The sequence below is a fragment of the Neofelis nebulosa genome, chromosome 9, assembly GCF_028018385.1.
Source record: "Neofelis nebulosa isolate mNeoNeb1 chromosome 9, mNeoNeb1.pri, whole genome shotgun sequence".
NCBI classification, from domain to species: domain Eukaryota; kingdom Metazoa; phylum Chordata; class Mammalia; order Carnivora; family Felidae; genus Neofelis; species Neofelis nebulosa.
Window position 1 is genome coordinate 7,274,951 of NC_080790.1, and position 20,739 is coordinate 7,295,689.

General features: G+C 42.7%; 1 protein-coding gene across 4 annotated transcripts in view; it reads left to right on the forward strand.

Moving 5' to 3' along the window:
• The window catches only part of TAF1B (TATA-box binding protein associated factor, RNA polymerase I subunit B), a 68,070-nt gene that overhangs the window by 24,382 nt on the left and 22,949 nt on the right, over positions 1-20,739 (forward strand). For 3 of the 4 annotated variants that reach the window (XM_058682514.1, XM_058682512.1, XM_058682516.1), the window contains one exon: positions 5,205-5,304. In XM_058682514.1, coding sequence (XP_058538497.1) covers positions 5,205-5,304 — 100 coding nt within the window. Of the gene's footprint in view, positions 1-5,204; positions 5,305-18,006; positions 18,982-20,739 lie in introns of those variants that run through there. The other variant, XM_058682515.1, reaches the window with a different exon arrangement.

Here is a 20,739-nt window from a genome sequence, read left to right on the forward strand (position 1 = left end):
AGGGAGACACAGAATCCGAAGCAGGCTCCGGGCTCTGAGCTGTCAACACAGAGCCCGATGCGGGGTTGGAACTCACGGACCGCGAGATCATGACCTGATCCGAAGCTGGACGCTTAACCGACCGAGCCACCCAGGCACCCCCTATATGTATATTCTAAACAATAGCATTAGGTTTAATCCGTGTGTAGAGTGATTTTAAGAGCATAGATTTAGAACCAGACTCCTGGGTTTGAATCCTGGCTATGCCACTTATATGTGACCTTGAGTAAATTATTAAATTTTCTTTGCCTCTGTTTCATCACTGGTGAAGCGGAGCTAATAATAATAATATCTACCTCACAGAGTTGTAACCACTTCCAGTAATGAGCAGTCCACGAAAAGCACTCACCACAGTGCCTGGCACATAGTAAGAACTCAATGCTAGTTATCATTGTTTCGTTGTCTTCATCACCATCATCGGTACTAGGCCCTTTGATTAAATAAAATGCCTCCAGTAAATGATGATAGTGCCTTTGAGTTTGTCCACATCAACCAAATAACAAGGCTTTTCTCAGGGGTGATTAACTCTGCATGCAGATAGTCCATTATTCAGTGAATTTTACTGTTAAGTTAAAAACCTCACCTTGCTCCATATGCCTTCACTGGGTGATCTCATCTTCTCTCAAGGCTTTAATTACCATCTATATGATGATGACGCCGCCCAAATTTATATCTGCAGCCCAGACTTGTCTAGTGAGGGTCAGACCCGTCTATTCATACATACAGTTGCCTGTTGGACACTACTGGGGTGTCTTTACGGTATCTCACAATCAGCATGGCGGAAAGAGTTTCGTCTTTCATTCAGCTCTCTCTCCATGTTTTCTTCCTTCGTAAATACCATGCACCCCGTTTCTTCCTATCCAGAAACCTCAGATTCCTCGACTCTTTCCTTTCTCCACGTCTGCAGTCAGTCATTACATCCTGTCAGTCATACTTGAAACCACATTTCTCCCCATCCCCTCTGGAATCCACCTGGATTACTTAGCAACCTCCCAAGGGGATCCCGTGTCTACAGTCTCTCTATTTTCCTTTCGATAACCCAGAAACAACAATCAAATCACGTCGCTAGAGTTGGATGAAGGGGCTGTCCAACTACCCACTTGGGTAAAGGAGCTGTCCAACTACCCAGTTGGATAAAGGGGCTGTCCAGCTACCCAGTTGAGTAAAGGGGCTGTCCGGCTACCCAGGGCAATCTATAAGGGAGTAACAAGACTGCTAGAGATCTCACAAGATGTAGAAAATAGTACTCACCGGTAATTCTTCTTAGGGAGAATATTATATGTGTTTGGAAGGATGGGGGCAAGATCCTACACATTTGTCTCTCTCCCTCTCCCTCCTTCTTTCTCCCTCCTCCCTCCCCTCCCTTAAAGGAGATTTCTGAAGTACCTTCAAGGAGATTGGATCTAGTTGGCTGGAGGGCTTTTATTTTGCTCTGTGGGACATACAAATTTGGGAACCGAGCCTAATTACCTGGGGCAACAGGAAGGGAGATAGTTACCACTGATCCTCTTTCTCTATTTTTCTCAGAGAAGGAGCTCCAAGTCACAGGTTCTCAAAGTGTGGTCCCTTGACCAGCAGCAACAGCATCACCTGAGAACTTGTTAGGGATGCAAATTCTAACCAAATTCTAACCCATTCTAACCTTCTGGATCAGAAACTCTGGGGGTAGGGCCTGGTAGCCTCTGTTTTAATAAGCCATCCTGGGGAGTCTCATGGATGCTAAAGCTGGAGAACTACTGCCAAACTTGGAAAAGTATTTAAAGAACATTGATTTGAAGGAAATACATTACTAGCCTGGCCGCAGTACCCGTATTTCTTATACTCGTCCTACGTGTCACTGCTTGGTTTAATCCTTTAGCAGCATCCATAGTCCTTAGAATAAATTCATAAATCTTAAGGCAGCCTTTAAAGAAGCCTGCCTACTACCCCAGCGATAACAATAGTAATAAAAATAGCCAACGTGCATTCATTCCACAAATATTTATTGAATACCTACTCGACGTAGGGGTTATTCTAGAGTCTAGACCCTTGAATTACAGTTGTGAGCCATACAGAACAAGTTCCTGCTCTCGTGAAGTTCAAGACCAGAGGAGGAAACAGATGAGCTTTGAAATAAATGAAAAATGATGAGTGAAGTGCTGTGTGGAAGATTGCAGTCAGATGATGGCTACTGTAGACTGGCCATGAGGGAAGGCCTCACTGAGAAGCACTTTGAATGGGAGCAGAGCAGCAGTGAGTATCAGAAATGCTAGAACTCCAGGTCGAGGGAGGTCGTCAGTGCCAAGGCCCAAAGCAAGAGCACGGTCTGTGTGATTAAGGAGCAGAGGAGGCCCGTGGGATGGGAGTAAGAATTTGAAGGAGTCGTAGGAGGGTGAGGACAGGGAGATAATAAGCAGGGACCAGATCTTTGTAAGCCAGGGTAGGAGTTTGGGTTTTATTTTCATTGAGGTATAATTCACATACAATAACGTTCACCCTTTTAAATGTGCAATTCAGGGGTTTTGAGTATATTTACAAGGTTGTGCAACCATCACCTCCATTTCCAGAGGATAATCGTCACTCTAGAAGGAAACCCCACACTCACTAAGAATTTGGCTTTTAAGTGTGATAGCAGGCCCCTGGAAGATTTTAGCAGGGGAGACGTTTTCTGACCGTTCGGGCAGCTCTGAGGAAAATGGATTCTAGGTAGGCAGAGGTGGAAGCAGAGGGACTGGGAGATCTTGTGCTATATTTCAAGCAAGAGACAGTGGTTTGGATTAGGGTGGTGGCAGCAGAAATGGAACAAGGTGCATGGGCTCCGGATGTTTTGCAGGTGGACCCGGCTTAACGCCGATGCATTACTTCTTAAATGATCTGTGATGGAGAACCAATTTGTTAAATTTCCAACCTGTCACAGATTAAAACTTTTGGAAAATACCACCTCCCAATTATAAACAGAGACTCTGTTTTCAGGGAACGTGGTCAGGAGGGGCATGTGGGAGGCTTTTGGTCTCTGGCAATTCCTCTGTCAGCTTCCTGGATTGATTCAGACTCTTTTTTTGGAAAAGTTCTATATTTTTCTAAAAGAAAAAAAATTAAAAACCCACAAAACTTGGAAAGAGGTCATGAGCAGCACTCTTATAAATGGTGAAGATTGTTAAAACCCCAGATGGCCAAAACCTGCTCTGTGTGGATGTCTCTGTTTCCCCTGGTCAGGTTTATATTCCTTCCTGTGCTCCTACAGCACTGCGCGTGTGCCTCTGTAGGGCACTGCGGCACTGTCTGTACTGGCTCATCCACAGCCATCTGTCTGTCCTGCTAGGACCATGGTGGGGGCTCTTCAGGTCTTATTCCCTCTGAACTAATCCTCACCTGGGGCTGTCGTAAATGTATTATCCCATAGCGGGGATGACTACATAAATTAAGAATATATTCACATCATGGAATACTACATAGTTATAAAAATGATAAGCATGTAATATGCCCTGTATATAAAAAACCAAGAATGTAGTTCCAAAATAATTGAATACCGATCACTATGCACAAACACTTTTTGTAAATGAAAGAAATGAAGGAACAATAGGTGAGGGTGGTTTTCCCTATAGGGCTGCTCCAAAGAAGCCTGCTTTATCATTAAACTCCACAAAACACCATTTTTTAAAATGTGTATTTGTTTTTGAGAGAGAGAGAGAGAAAGAAAGAGAACACGAGTGGGGGAGGGGCAGAGAGAGGGGGAGACATTGAATCCGAAGCAGGCTCCGAGCTGTCAGCACAGAGCCCGACGTGGGGCTCGAACCCATGAACCGTGGGATCATGACCTGAGCCAAAGTCAGACGCTCAACCGACTGAGCCACCCAGGCACCCCCACAAAGCACCGTTTTTACATACTACTTAATTCTCAACTTTCAGTAGACTAAAAAGTTAAATCACATTTTCAATCTGAAACTAAAGTTGAATCAATATTCTTTAACACATAAAAGGCTAAAAACTAGATGTCAGGTTAGCTCTAGCAACAGCAGAGACTTTGACCCAGAACATTTGTATACTAGTTTATTCCTGTCTTTATCTTATTTTCCTTAACCATTTTCCCATTTTAAAAGTCTAACAGATGCATACGTATATATGGCCCAGGTTGCAAGACCCCAGGCCTCACTCTGCGTTCTTCCCTGCTTTAGTTTTCTCCTTACCATCTTTTCCTACTTGACAGACTGTAGATCCCATTTGTTTGTTTTGTTTGTCCTCTCTTTTCACGGGACATAAAACTCCTCGGGAACAAGCGTATTTTCCTGTTTTGTTCATTGCTGTGTGCCCACAGCCTCGAATAGTGCTGGGTTTTAGTTCTCGATAAATTTCTGTTGAATTAATGAATGAATTGTAAATAAATATGTGTGTGTATTTATATACATATATAGGTGCGATTTTCTTCAACTCAATAATTTACTCAAGATATTTGGTCAGCTACCGGGTACTGGACGTTGGGGTGGAGTGATAAGCAAATGGGCAAGGTCCCTTCCCTTAATTATTTCCAGTGGCAGGTCCTGGTGACAGGAGGGTAGACAAGGGAGCTGTTCTAATGAGGAAAATGGGCCCAGGAAGGTCTCCCTGAGGAAGTGATTTAAAAGAGCAGATGCTGGGGTGCCCGGGTGGCTCAGTCGGTTGAATGTCCGACTTCAGCTCAGGTCATGATCTCACAGCTCCTGAGTTCGAGCCCTGTGTCGCGCGCTGTGCTGACAGTTCAGAGCCTGGAGCCTGCTTCCGATTCTGGGTCTCCCTCCCTCTCTCTCTCTGTCTTCTCCCGCTCATGCTGTCTCCCTCTGTCTCTCAAAAATAAACAAACATTTAAAAAAAAAACGTAAAAGAGCAGATGCTAATCCTGTGAGGGGAGCGAGGGGTAGAAGGATGCCGTGTCTGCAAGCCTGGTGGTGAGTTGACAAGTAGGACGCATACTTCTTAGAAAGACTTAATCTATTTAGAAGCTTAAGATATCATTAGATAATTGGCTAAATGCTTTCTCCACACGTGGGCACAGAGAATCGTTGATATTTTCAGATTGATCATCTTGTGGCAGAAACGACGTTCTCAACTGAGTCTTACCTTGCCTTTGAAATACGATGTTTTCGGCCCTTTTGTCTACTTTGCGAAATCAGTACATACTCCTTACTGAAGCTTTCTTTTCCAAAATACAGATTTGTTGAAGAGGGACATATTCCTTACATAAATGCTTTTCAGCATTTTCCAGAAGAGATGAAATTATATGGGCGTGACAAAGGAATCTTTGCTATAGAGGCAAGTTACTTTCTTTTTTTACTTGCTGGTCACTAATAAGACACAAAAACAGTATGGTGATTTGTATTCCTTTCCTGACTTACTATTTGGTGTCGGGAGTTTTTTAAAAAGTGGCATCTAGTTTTTGTTCTGCCCGTTTGTCATAATTTATTTTCCTCACGTGGTTTCTTCTAATCCTTTAGGGTATCCTGAAAAGACAGCTATAGTGTGAGGTGTGCATACTGCCAATGGGTATATTGTTAAGACTGAACTTTACAAGTGTTATGTAGAGACCTTTAGGTAATCTCAAGTTAAAAAAATGTTTTTTGTTATTTGCATACTATGTTGCTTTTGAGAAAAAGAGAAGAAAGTTATTATCTTGTTTCAAGAGGTGCAATTTCCAGTCCTTTGCTTATTAGTCTTTTTCTAGATCCGTCTTCAGATGTCTCCGGTGGAAGGGCTTCTGTCCCTTTAATTAGCAGTCTGTATCACTGTTTATAGTGCTCAGATTATCTTCTCTTTGTTCTTCATCAGAAGGTTTGCGGGATCCTAACTATAACTATTATCCTCTGTTCACCCGCTTAAGGAATGATTGTTATAGCCTTCCCAGCCTTCGCCACCTTACATCGTCTGTGGTTTCATTCAAGAGACATTTGTGATCCTTACTAAACCCCTGCATAAGTCTGGTTCACTGTCATCCCAATTTTACATCTCAGCAAACAGCTCGGGGAGACAGAACGAATGCCAAGGCCATACAGTCGGCAGTGTCTGGCTTGGAGCTACCGAACTTGCAGCCTCTTCCTCACTGTGTCATCTTGGGCTCTGTTCGCCTGCCGCTCTGCCCTCCTTTTTACGCTGGTTCTTCAAAACGCTGAAGTAGGTGCTATGAAAACACAATTATATAAGGTACTGATTTTGAAGCGTTGAGCCAGAAGTGAATGGATGATCGGAAATGCAGATAAACGAGCTTGCACAAGACCGTAACATTTTACATCTGCATTGAATTTAGAATATTGGTCACTACGAGTGATCTGCAGGGAACATTAGAGTTTTAAACCAGAAACGGCTCCACTTTCAGAACCAGTTGTGCAGGAGCAGGTCCTGTAGATTTAAAGAGAGGAAGCAAGTTTGGAGGCGGGTTCCCCGTGTTGCCTCTGTGTCGTCACCGTTTATTCCATCTCCGGGAGAGAGGAGACGAGTCCCTCGTACACTTGGACTTGCGGTGGTGTGCGTCCACGGGCAGCACAAGGAAGGAGGGTTTGGTTGCAGCCAGCACTGAACCTGGAAGAGACAAAGAAGAAATAATAATAGTGGTAGCACTTATTATGTACCAGGCCCCGTTTTACATATTTTATGAACTCCTTGATTATTCAGGCCAATCCTGTGGAGTACATATCATTATTACCCTGATTTTACAGATGAGGAAACTGAGGCACAGAGCTATTAGGCAACTTGCCTGGCACTCTCACTCTGACCGTAGTCCAGCATGGCCAAGGCAGCCTTAGTTTGGAGCGAGACAAATGTGGGACCCCGCCACGCAGGGAGCATTGGATGAGAAGCGGGGACAGGAAGTGGAAGTAGGTCATCGAGGCAGCGAAGAAGCTCCGGACTGGTTACCAAAACCGAGAGGTGGCCCTGTGGCGGAGATGGCACCCGAAAGCGGAAGGCAGGGGATAGGGGGTCTGACGGGAGGATGATCTGGGCTGGAAGTGCCCGTGTGGGTCACGTGTCCTGGCACGAAGCACAGGCTGGCCGGCCAGAGTGGCCTTCCTGAGAGATGGATCTTTATGAAAAGGCACGTTAGTCTGTTTCTCCGATTGGGCAGGGTTGTGATCACGTATTTTTATTTTTAATTTAAACAAATTTTAAATTTGAGTACAGTTGACGTACGGTGTGACATTAGTGTCAGGTATGCAGCGTGGTGATTCGGCACGTCTGTCCATTTCGCGGTGCTCACCGCAAGCGTAGCCGCCGTCTGTCACCATACGGCGCTATCACATTTTTTCTTAACGTTTATTTTTGAGAGAGACAGAGACAGAGCTTGAGCGGGGGAGGGGCAGAGAGAGAGGGAGACACAGAACCCGAAGCAGGCTCCAGGCTCGAGCTGTCAGCACAGAGCCCCATGCGGGGCTCGAACTCACGGACCGTGAGGCCATGACCTGAGCCGAAGTCAGAGGCCCAACCGACTGAGCCATCCGGGCGCCCCGTTACAGCACCATTACAATATCACCGGCTGTAGTCCCTATGCTGTACGTTTTCTTCCTGTGACTTATTCATTCCGTGACTGGAGGGTTGTGGTAATTTATTTAGAGGACTGGGGACAAGAGGACACATCCTGTTTTTCCAGTCCGCACTCCGGACCCCAGCTAATTTGCCAGAGGTGTGGTGGAGCGGCTGAACTTGAGTAAAGTCAGGGAGATATTTACAAAGTAGAAGATGTTCCTACCACCTTAGGAGCCCTGTTTGTCTCAAGTTTTTGGTTTCAGAACTAGCCTGCACTCAAGGTTGATGGGTTTTTCATCTTTTGTTGTTGTTGTTGTTGTTAACGTTTATTTATTTTTGAGAGAGAGAGAACACAAGCAGGGGAGGGGCAGAGAGGGAGGGAGACAGAATCCGAGCTGTCAGCACAGAGCCCAGCGTGGGACTTGCACCCACGAACCTCAGGTCATGATCTCACAGTTCACGGGTTTGAGCCCCGTGTCAGGCTCTGAGCTGTCAGAGCCTGCTTTGGATTCTGTGTCTCTGTGCCCCTCTCCTGCTTGTTCTCTCTGTCTCTCACTCAAAAGTAAATAAATAAACATCAAAAAAATAATTGATTTGAAAATCTGTATAATTCGTTAATTAGTAATTTCAAATTTAACTCCTAAAAAATTGTTCATGGTTAGTTATCTGAGCTTCGTTCAAGTGTTCCACTGAAAGGAAAAGACATTTAGCTCGGTAATTCTCAGTCTGTGTCTTTATATTTGTGTGGTTTTTCTAGAGGGACCAATGGAACTCAGCATTTTTGCATTAATCGCCCCAGTGTAGTCTTGGGTAATAAAAAATTATCTCTCTCTTTCCCTCCCTTCTTTCCACCTACCCCCCGCTTCTCCCCTCCTTCCCCTTCCTCTCCCTTTCTGTCTCGTCTTCCTTAATCTTCAGTATGTTCTGTGTCTTACATTCTAACTGACTGGGCTTTAACCTGATTTCTCAGAACCATTCACCACTCAAGTTATATCGATAATTTTGCTTGGTTGAGGTTATTTGTACTTTTTGCTAGTGCCTAAAATTATTTACTTGTATTTAACTCCCTAACCACATCGTAAGCTTCTTAGAAATAGACACTGGGATCTTTTATATGGATCATGAAATATTAAAACTGGAGGGAAATTTATAGATCACTTAGTCCACTTTTCTTAGTTTTTCAATAAGGAAACAGGCCTAAGAAAAGATGTGATTTGGGAATAAGTAAACACCTACTTCATTAGGGTTTTCGTGAGGATTATTTGACATAATATATTCAAGGTGCAGGTGAATCACAGACGTCGAAATGGACACACCTTCTAGGTCTCAGGATGGAAAAGCTTTTCCTCTGAGGAGAAGATGAAGAGTTATCCTCACGCTACTGGGCGGGAAAAAATGTATCATTTTTGGAAATTAAAATTTTCATCTTAAAACTCTGTTAAAAATAAATAAAACAAAACCCACTTTGAATATGCACATTTCTACGTTTTCTGAAAGGAGGTGCCAGGAAGTTCATGGATATGATTCTTGCTTTTCAGTATAGTGTTTTCTAATTTTGGTTACCATAAATGCAGCTTCTTACAGAGGATATTGCTTCCTGGGCTGAGTTTATATGCTTGGGAGTGGTGGCTAACCAGTAATTTCCTTTTGAATTTAGAAATTTGGTTTCACTTTATACTCACAGAGACACTCAAACTTCACTCCATAAAAAATAATTATTTTGAAAAATATATACCTTGTCCTTTCGAATAATAATAGATCCCCTTGTTGCCAAATGTGTAAATGACTGCAAGAGTGACATAGGGCACACAGTCAAGAAACTGCTGTTGTCGTAGCCAGTGTGGCTTACGTTTCCCAGAAGACCGGCTTAAGCCTTTAGCTAAGAGTGGCTTTGCCCTCATAGGCAGTGGGGGGAAGGATTGCCTGCGACTGTTAGAGCCACGTTTATATCTGCTGGTGATTCGGGTTTTCAGCCTGAAATATTATGTTCTCACTATTGTATCAAATCTAGACTGTTCTCTGCGCCTCTTAAGTTTTTATAATTTGAGACTTAATAAATATTTTGTAAATTAAGAAGCAAAATGAGGGGCTCCTGGGTGGCTCACTCAGTTAAGGGTCTAACTTAAGGCTCAGGTCATGATCTCACGGTTCGTGGGTTCGAGCCCCATGTCCGACTCTGTGCTGACAGCTCAGAGCCCGGAGCCTGCTTCAGATTCTGTGTCTCCCTCTCTCTCTTCCCCATCCCCCACTCGCTTCTGTCTCTCTCTCAAAAAATAAACATTAAAAAAAATTTTTTTAAAAGAAGCAAAATGAGTTAATGTTTACTTGCGTGTTTTACTTTTACTCTGAGACTAATTTTTGCTCATCCTATCAGTTACCGTGAGAGGCGTATTTAAATCTAAAACCACGATGACCACCTTTTCTTTCATGTTCTATCAGTTTTTGCTTCAAGTATTTTGGAGCTCAGGTACTAGGTGCATAACAACTAGGATATTTTGCCTTGACGAATTGACTCTTTTCACTATGTAACGTCCTTTCTCCCACCCCTCCCACTCCTGATAATAATTGCTTTCATATCTACCTTGTTGAGTGTTAATATAGCCAGTTCAATTTTTTAAAAAAATTATTTGCCTAATATATCTTAAACAAATTTTTTAACCTCTCTACATCTTTATTTTTAAAGTGGCTTCTGGGGCACCTGGGTGGCTCAGTCAGTTAAGCACCCGACTTCGGCTCAGGTCATGATCTTGCGTGGTTTGTGGGTTTGAGCCCTGTGTCAGTCTCTGCGCTGACAGCTCGGAGCCTGGAGCCTGCTTTGGATTCTGTCTCTCCCTGTCTCTCTACCCCTGCCCTGCTCACGCTCTGTCTCTCTCTCTCTCTCTCAGAAATAAATATTAAAAACAAACAAACAAACAAATAAATAAATAAATAAAGTGGCTTCTTGGGGAGTGCCTGGATGGGTCACTTGGTTGGGCATCCAGCTCTTTATCCAGGCTCAGGTCATGATCACACAGTTGTGGGATTGAGCCCTACATCTGGCCCTGTGCTGAGCCTGGAGCCAGGTTAGGAGTCTCTCCCTCCCTCTTCTGCTGCCCCTCCCCTGCTTGTGCGCGCGCTCTCTCTCTCTCTCTCCCTCCCATGCACGGTCATGCCTGCTGGCGCTTTAAAAAAAAAACAACTTAAAGCGGCTTCCCGGTAGACAGTATGTGGTGGTCTTGATTTTTTTTTATGTAGTCTGATATTCTCTGCCTTATAATTACATGTTTTTAAAATAATTCTATGTTTAGACCGTTGACGTTTAATGTAATTATAAACATGATTGGGTTTAAATCTACTATCTTGCTGTTATTTGTCCCAGCTAGTTTTTATTTTTTTCCTTGTTCTCCTGCCTTCTTTGAACTGACTTTTTTTTTTTTTTTTTTTTATGATTCTATTCTCCACCATCAGTGTATTAACTGTAGCTCTGTGGGCTTTGTATGTGTGAGATTGTTCTAGAACTCCTAATACTCATCTTCAGCTTCTCACAGTCCACCTCAAGGACGAGTGCACTGCTACATGTGTTGAACTTCCCTGCTCCCATTCTCTGGTGTCCAGCATACTTTCTTATTTTAAGTTTATTTATTTATTTTGAGAGAGAGCGAGTGCTGGAGGGGCAGAGAGAGAGAGAGAGGGAGAGAGAGGATCCCAAGCAGGCTCTGCACTGTCAGCACAGAGCCTGACGCAGGGCTCGATCCCATGAACCGTGACCTGAGCCAAAACCAAGAGTTGGTTGCTTAACCAGCTGAGACCCCCCAGGCGCCCCCGTGTTTTCATTTCCTGTGCGTGTATACCCAGAAATGGAATTGACGGATCATATGGTAGTTATAGTTTTAGCTTTTCGAGGAACCTCCGTGCTATTTTTCTTAGTGGCTGCACCAAATTACATTCCCACCAACAGTGCACAAGTGTTCCCTTTTCTTCCACAATCTCGCCAACATTTGTTACCTCGTCTTTTTGATAGTAACCATTCTAACAGGTGTGAGGTGACGTCTCCTTGTGGTTTTAGTTTGTATTAGTTTTAGTTTGATGATTAGTGATGTTGAGCACCTGTTCATGTACCTGGTGTTCACTGGTATATCTTCTTTGGAAAAATGTCTATTCAGTTCCTCTGCTCCCTTTTTAATCAGATTTTTTTGTTTATGCTATGAAAGTATGTGAGTTCTTTATATTTTTTTGGATATTAACCCCTCATCAGATACAGGATTTGCAAATATTTTTTCCCCATTCCATAGCTCGCCTTTTCACTTTGTTGGTGGTTACCTTTGTTGTGTAGAAGCTTCTTAGTTTAATGTAGTCCTACTTGTTTATTTTTGCACTTTTTTTTTTTTTTTTTTTTGGAGGGGTTTGTCAAACCCAAAAAATCATTGCCAAGATTGAAGTCAAAGAGCTTACCCCTTATGTTTTCTTCTAGGAGCTTCATGATTTCAGGTCTTAAATTTAAGTCTTTCATCCATTTTGAGTTGAGTTTTGTGTATGGCGTTAAATAGTGGTCCAGTTTCCTTCTTTTGCATGTGGCTTTCCAATTTTCCCAACACCATTTATTGAAGACACTGTCCTTTCCCCATAGATATTCTTGGCTCCTTTGTTGTAAATTAATTGACCGTATGTGCACGGGTTTATTTCTGGGCCCTCTATTCTGTTCCTTTGATGTGTGTGTCTGTCTTTATGCCAATACCGTACTGTTTTGATTACTATAGTTTTGTTACATAGTTTGAAATCAGAACGCGTGATGCCTTCAGCTTTGTTCTTATTTCTAAAGATTGTTTTTGCCTATTTGGGATCTTGTGTGGCTCCATACAAATTTTAGGATTGTTTTTTTCTATTTCAGTGAAAAATGACATTGGAATTTTGATACGAATTGCATTAAATCTGTAGATTGCTTTGGGTATATGGACATTTTGACGGTAGTGATCCTTCTACCCCACTTGCACAGAATATCTTTCCATTTACTTGTGTCTTCAATTTCTTTCATCAGTGTCTTATAGTTTTCAGTGTACAGAACTCGTTTCTTTCTGATGGTTTTCTGTTAGTGTATAGAAGCACAACTGTTTTTCATATATTGATTTTGTATCCTGCAATTTACTGAATTTCTTTACTCATTCTAATAGTTTTTTGGTGGAAGCTTTAGGGTTTTCTATATATAGTACCATGTCGTCTGCAAATAGAGGTGGCTTTACTTCTTCCTTTCTGATCTGATGCAATTTCTTTCTTTTTCCTGCCTAATTGTTTTAGCTAGGACTTCTAATATAATGTGAAATAGAAGTGGTGAGAGCGGGCATCCTTGTCTTGTTCCTGATCTTAGAGGAAAAGGTTTTAGCTTTTCATCGTTGAGTATGCCGTTAGCTGTGGGTTTGTCATATATAGGCCTGCCTGATTTCTGATTCTTGTCTTTTCTATTCTTTATGTAATGTGTCTTTTTTCCTCTAGCTGCTTTTTAAGATTTTCTTTTTATCACTTTTTTTCATCAGTTGGATTACGATGTGCCTTGGCGTGGTTTTCTTTATGTTTCTTATGCTTGAGGTTCATTGACCTTAGATCTGTGGGTGTATAGTTTGCATCAAATTTGGAATTTTTTCCTTCATTATTTCTTTACATATTTTTTTCTGCCCTCCCCTTGATTTTTTTCTTGGATGCTAGTTCCATGTTAGACCACTTAATATTGTCCACAGCTCACTAAGGCTTCTGGCTCTTGGTCTATTTGTTTGTTTGGTTTTTCTATCTTCTTTCCCAGTGTGTTTGTTTTGGATATGGTCATGTCTCCAAATTCCCTGATCTTTACTTCTTGAATGTCTAATCTGCTGTTAAACCCAATGAGTGTGGCTCTGATTTCAGAACCTTCTTATTTTCATTTCTAGAAATTTCACTTTAGTTTTGTTTTTTCCATTTCCCTTGTTATGCTTGTTTTCTTTTACGTCCTTGAGTATATCGCCAGTATTTATAGTAGATATTTTAAGGTTCTTGTCTACTTATTCTATTGTCTCTGTTATTGCTGGGTCTGTTTCTATTGATTGGTTTGTCTCTTGATTATGTGTCATATTTTCCTTCTTTTCATGCCTGGTAACTTTTGACTGGATGCAGACATTGTGAATTTTATGTTGTTGAATACTGGATCTTTGTTTTGGTGTATAATTAGGTAATTTAGAGATCAGTTTGATCCTTTAGAAGCTTGTTTTTAAGCTTTTTCTTTGCTGGTCTAAGGCCTTTATTCTGGGACTAACCTAACCCTGCTACTATGGTATACTCCCTCAGAAAGTTCTATCCAATACTCCCAGTATTATGAAGTCTTCCTACGCAGCCGGTGCCTTGTATGAGCTCTGGGAATTATTTGGATTCATTGGAAAAAATCCAGTGATTTCTCCCCCGACACCCTTCCATCCCCGCCCCACCGGCCTTGGGTTTTTCCTCACACATGCATGAATCAGCACTCAGCCAAAGACTTGAGAGGACCTCTTTGCAGATCTCCAGAGTTCTCTCTGTGTGTGGTTTTATCCTCGCTGGTACTCTGCCTGCAAATTATCGCCACCTCAGCTTTCGGGAGCACCGGTCTCTGTCTCCTCAACTCGGCAAGACCACAGGGCTCTGTCTCACTCCCCACTCCCTGCACCACAGCTTGGAGACCGCCTCTAGGCAGTGAACCGGGCCTTTCACTTCTCTTCTTTCAGGGATTATAGTCCTATGCTTCTTGTGTCCATTGCCTGAAACTGTTATTTCATGGATTTTTCTACTTCCATGTTTATGGTGGAAAGTCAATTCCCATTGTATTTAATCCTTGGTGAGGGGAAATGGAAGTATGCCAGATACTAATCTGTAGACATTTACAAGTAGACTCAGTAGTCAAATGTGTTTTAGATGAGCGTTACCTAAAAAAATTCTTACTTGAATGCCTAAAGTATCTCACTGCTCATTCATTCAAATTAAAATTATAATTTCTATTCATGAATGTTATGACTAGTATGATCTTTGTTTAAAATTTTCACCCAGCTGGACTGTGTTATTGGAAGGTCACGGTTATAGGCTTTTGTTGACACAAAATACTTGCCCTAGAAATAATCTCTTTTGTTGACTGTTTTTAAGTTACTCTTGAGTGAGGGGACGGGGTAAGATAGGGGAGTAATTTCTTAGAGATGTTGGTGGAAAGTGTAAACATAAACATAATATGAGATTATGTCTTGGTAGCAATAACCATTGTACTTTGCCTTTTTTGTTCATATTGAGAATATTTTTTTGGAAAACTTTTTATTTTGGAAGAATTTTAGATTTACAGAAAAGTTGCAAAAATAAAAATAGTACAAAGAACACCCGTGTATCCTCAACTGCTGTTAACATTTTATCCCACTTGTTCTATCATTTGTGCTGTTCTCACTGTCTGTCTAGCTACCTATCTATGCAATTTTATATCTGAATCATTGAGGGTAAGTTATATCTATCATGGCCCATTACCCCTAAATATTTTAGTGTATATTTTCTAAGAAGAGAGATATTCTTTTACATAACTACAATTTAGTTAACTCTTCATTTTTCTAAGAACTGAACCAGACAATATGTCACGGTTTATTTATTTGTTTTTATTTTTTATTTGTTTTTAATTTTTTTAATGTTTATTTATATTAAAGAGAGACAGAGTGTGAGCAGGGGAAGGGTAGAGAGACAGAGACAGAATGTGAAGCAAGCTGCAGGCTCCAAGCTGTCAGCACAGAGCCCGACGCGGGGCTCGAACTCGTAAGCAGTGAGATCATGACCTGAGCCGAAGTCTGATGTTTCACTGACTGAGCCACCCAGGCACCCCACTAGTTCTTTATTTAAAAAAAAATTTTTTTAATGTTTATTTATTTGTTTATTTTTGAGCAAGAGAGAGCAAGCATGAAAGGGGGAGGGGCAGAGAGCGAGGTTGAGAGAGAGAATCCCAAGCGGGCTCCGTGCTGTCAGCACAGAACCTGATGTGGGGCTCAATCCCACAGCATAATCACGACCTGAGCCAAAATCAAGAAACGCTTAACCAACTAAGCCACCCAAGCACCCTGTGCTTGGCTAGTTCTTTATTGATGGAGTTTTGTATTTGGTGATAAAAGGCTAAAGAAGGCAGCTAGGTAATGAAAAAAACAAAGCAAGCAAAACTAGAAACAATCTAAATGTCAACAGGAAAATGGATAAAAAGTGACAGTCACACACTGGTATATTAAATAGCTACAGCCACAAGCAACATGAATGAATGTAAAGAACATTCTATTGAGTATCAAAGGCAAGATTCGGAACACTACACATAGTGTGATGCCATTTGCACTAAGTCAAAAAGAAGGTAAAATAAATATATTTATTTAAGTATGTTTGTGTGTATGATATTACTTTTTTAAAAAGTAAGTTTGAGGGGCGCCTGGGTGGCTCCGTCGGTTAGGCGTCCGACTTCCGCTCAGGTCACGATCTCGCGGTCCGTGGGTTCGAGCCCCGCGTCGGGCTCTGTGCCGACGGCTCGGAGCCCGGAGCCCGCTTCGGATTCTGCGTCTCCCTCTCTCTCTGCCCCTCCCCACTCGCTCTGTCTCTCTCTCTCTCTCTCTCTCTCTCTCAAAAATAAATAAAGCTTAAAAAAAATTGAAAAAAAAAGTAAGTTTGTGATGAGCAGCTTCAGGATACTGGTTATGCCTCTAGAGGGAGGGGAGGCAGTGGAAGCGAAGGGAAGGAATGTACTGGTGGATACAACGGTGTTGGTGGTTTTCTAGTTCTTAAGTCAGGTAGTGGATTCATGGGTGTTCTTTTTATTATCAGGCTTCCAGATTACAAATGTGTTACATGTATCCTTTTGAATTTTTCAGATTTTAAAGGCAGCTGGAGGGTTGTCCAAATAGAATTTCTCAAACAGGAATAAAAGGCAATCTGGGATACGTGGGTTTGTTCGTACGTGTCCTGCATCCCCGACTGTTCTCTGAGCCATATTTAATGCTTCTATTATTTGTTATCCGTAAGCCCTAATATAATTCCGTATACATGGTAAGGATTCAGTCTTTGTTTATTGACTAAATGATTTGAGATAGCTAAAACCGGAATACGTTTAAATACTTTATTTTCAGGGGATTTCAAATTGACCTGTTGGGGAGTTTTTTCCACCCAAGTAGGAAACTTTCAGATGTATTTATTACATAAAATATGAGGAGGCCATTAAATAGTGGCATTTGGTGAAAAAAAAAATAAGAAAGCATTCTACTAATGTTTTAGCAATAAGTGTATGACGGACATAACTTTGATGTATAAACAAGGACATCGAAAATGCCAGTTATGGGTGTGTCAGTATCACTCATGAAAACCAGTGCGTGAGATAAATAATCTTACCGGTTAATTCGTGCTATTCACCAATATACTGAAACCAATAATGAATTACTTTGGTCAGAAAAGACATGTGTGAGGCTACACCGAGGACCCTTCTCTTTGGAAAGTCATCCTTCATGTTTGCTGTGTGAAACTAGTGACTTACGTGGATTATCTGTGATTTAGTTTGATCCTCGGCCGGTACCCCCGGTACCCAGCATGCTTGGCCCAGGTCTCCCCTCATCGCTAGTTCCCAGGAGAAGAGAAATGGTACCCAGGTTTTACACGTCGGGTGTAAGGTCGGTCTGCTGTAGAAATAATCACATAACCCTTCCAGAATCAAACTGAAATAATTTTGGGATCCTCTACTCTTCAGAATACTGGCTTTTTAACCTTCTTTAGTACACATATGTGAAATTTGAACATTAGCTGCTTTGCAGCAATCAGGAGAATATTTGGAGAACAGACACATCTTAAGAAGGAGGACTCCAACAGGTTTTCCCCTGCTCTCATCCTGGGCCCATAACAGATTGCTATTTTCCATTTACTTGGCGAGCCCTCACTGGTTATCGGTTCATAAATTTGTATTTGTTCGTAAGGCCTGTCTTTGTGCAAGTTGACGACACATTTCTAAAATAGTCCCATCCCCCAGACCAAGACCCTGTTTCACATAAAGTAATGTGTTCACCACAAACTTCCAGACTAGACTCTGAACAGAAAAAAGTCTCTTACGTTAGTACATGGTAGATTTACAACCACTTAGCAGACTAAAAATGCAAAGTGAACCGTTTTGTGAATCATATTACCCGTGGAAATCATTTCAGCCTTCCTCCTTCAACGATATGTTCCTGCGTTTGTCGTTACTTCTGACATTACTTTTATTTCTTATTAGTGTTTCTCTGTAATGGAAAGTCTTGTTTTAAGTTTGGATTAACAGGTGCATGTAGCATTAGCTTTTTCTCGGCTGAATCTTTGCTTCAAAACAACCATAATAAGTAAGGGTGAGGCACTGTGCTCTTTTTTTCTTTTTTTTTTTTTTTTAATAGCGAAGCAGGAAGTTCACCTCTGACAGGGTATTGTAATCAGGTTTATCACCAGAGCCTGCTGTTGGGTAACAGAAACTCTAGCTTGTCCTTACCTGTCTGGAGGCATTGCTTCATGAAGGAAAATAAACTCACTGGAATATTTGTGAAATTTAATAAAATGCTTTCCCAGGCACTTTGTTTTTAGCGCATGCTAGAAGAGTTTCTAATAGCTTTGTGGCCTTTTAAAAAACATATTAACCTTGCGATTTCTTATTCTTGTAATTGAGTGAATTTGTATCCCTCTGGAAGCCCTACGTAGCACAATTGCTATACCTTTGAGATGCATCTTCGGCCACGTCTGGCAATACGTCGCATTCCCTCTCTCCTGTCCCCTCCTTTTTCAAGAAAAAGGGGGCAGGTTTGGGATGTCTTCAGATGACTGTCTATTTAATTGACGGACAGCTTTTCTTCATTGTACGCTTTGCCTTTGCTCACAAAAGTGCATTCACTGTTCCATGGTATGTTGAAACTTTGCAATGGAAATGGCTTTTGGTTAACAAAGGAAGCATTTTCCTTCGTCCTTCCACGTCTCCAGTAAGTCTTGGCCTCCTTCGGCAGCTGTACCTCCACCGCAACGACAAAAGGTGCGATTGTTCTAGGAGATGGCGTTGGAGATAATACCAGTGTTTTGTGTGTGGGCTGCCGGGACTGTTTCTTCTTCTGTGTTTGGTTTTGTTTTGTTTTTGTTATTCTAGACAGTTGAGCACACCTTAAACACAAACCACCACTCCCCAAAAGAGCTTTAAAGACCCTTAAACCTTCAACCTAGGTGACCTCTTTTTCTCCATTAAGTTGTTCCGTTGGCCTTTAAGTGGGCCCCTATGTCCCCACAATGACAAATCTGGCGGAACTCAAACCAGGGGGAGCAGAATCCAGAACCCAGAGACGGTCGATGTGGTTTGTTTTCTTTCTCCGAGCCGGAGACTTGGAGCACCTGACTCTTCCTGCCGTCACCCTCGCTGAAGGGCAAAGCTCAGAAGAGGTTAAGGTGTGCGAGTTAAGTTTTAGTGTTTCACACCGTCTCCTTTTGCGGAGTTGTGATTCCCAACTCCAGGTAGACAGGCTTTTCCTCTTATTTACTCAATAAATTTAGAGATAACCTCCTCCTCCTTTTTCTGCTTCTGCCTCTTCTGCTCTATGTTTGACTTCCGTTTCTGGAGCACGGTGCTGATTCAAAGCATTGTTTACTTCTAGAAAAAGTCTCTCAGCTCTCCCGGTGGAATAAGCTAAACCGTAGTCTCTTCCAGGGACACCCTCTCGAGGCAGAGCCCCAAATAATCAGACCGCCGCTTGAACTGGAGCTGGGCCTAGACACACCTGTCTCTGTTACACTGTTTATTCTGCAGAGGACTTGGAGACAGTAGGGTGGTCCATCTTTTCTGCACTGCTTTTCCTTATTTTTCTAGATGTTAAACCCACAGACCGGTCTCTACACAGAGAGTATGCCATACCCATGTTCTTCTGCTGTGCTCCTTGACAGTGTTTCTAAATCCTCTCAAGAATTAGGCATTTCGTCATCCCTCGCTAGACTCAGCAAGAAGGGATAGGGAGGAAACTGGAAATTCGTTCTGAAGTACATCTCCAGTATTTTGAATGTTGATCAGCAACATTCTGATCCTCTCTCTGAATGAGTAGAAAGAAGAGATGTAATGCGAGTTCAGCCAGACCCACTGAGCGGCACTTTGCCAAGATGATTCATCCTGCCTCCGAGCTGTCTTAACACCCTTTGTGAGACTAGGTCCCCGTTGGTTGGAGGAGGGAAAGGACCGCCCAGAGCTGTCAGACACTCCTGGAGCGGCTCCAGATGCAGGCGTTCGGGTCTTCCAGCTTCCCCCTAGCTCCGCGCACCCCCTCGCTCTGTAGGCCACAGGTAGCTCTCGGGATTGCTTGTGCAATCTTTGTTAGAAGAAGAATCTGGCGGGTTTCAGTGCAGCCGAAGGGCTCAGGGGAGTGTAAGAAGAACAGGTGTTCTCAGTTTCCCTCGCTCCCACTCCTTCCAGAGTCACTGCTGCCACACAGCGTGGACCGAGGCCAGCGGAGGCTTTCTTTTGTTCCTGACCTCCCACGATATCCTGACCGGCCCTGGGATTCGTGGGCGCACTGCTCTTTTCAAGCTTGTGGGGGAACGCCATCCGAGGCACTCTTCCAGGCTGCAGGAAGGATCAGGGTGGAAAACCACTGCATTTTATTATTTGGGGGGGTGGGGGGGGCGGGGTGCCTAAGAATATCCTGGCGAACTTGTGCAAAGTACAGATTCTTTGGGGTGCCTGGCTGGCTCAGTTGGTGGAGCGTCGTGACTCTTGATCTCGGGGTTGTAGGTTCAAGTTTCATGTTGGGTGCAGATTACTAAAAAAATAAAATCTTGACAAAAGGTAATAAAATAAAGCACAAGATTCTTTGGATGTCAGAGATCGATTCATTAAGTCTTCTGTGGGCTGAGGACAGTGGGATGGGAACAAACAGGTTTCACTGTGGTCTCATTCTCTAAAACAGTGCCGTGGAGCCGGGCTTCCAGCCTTCCGCCTAAGGTTCTTTGCTGAGCCAGCCGCGCAGGCCCCGCCAACTGGCTTTAGTTGCAGTGGGAGCAGACGGCTGTATGGGGAGGCTAGTCCACGGCCCAGCCCTGCAGGGACTTCGTGTGTCTTTGGAGGCAAAGGGGAGCATTCTGATCCTTTTGATGGCGTCCTCTGGGACAGCAATGGCGTGCAGTGGCCACGTTCAGTTCTAATCTTCCCTCGTTTGAGACGCTGAGAAGACCGTCCCTTTCCGTATTCTACTAGAACCGTTAAGTGATCATTTTTAGATAGAGATT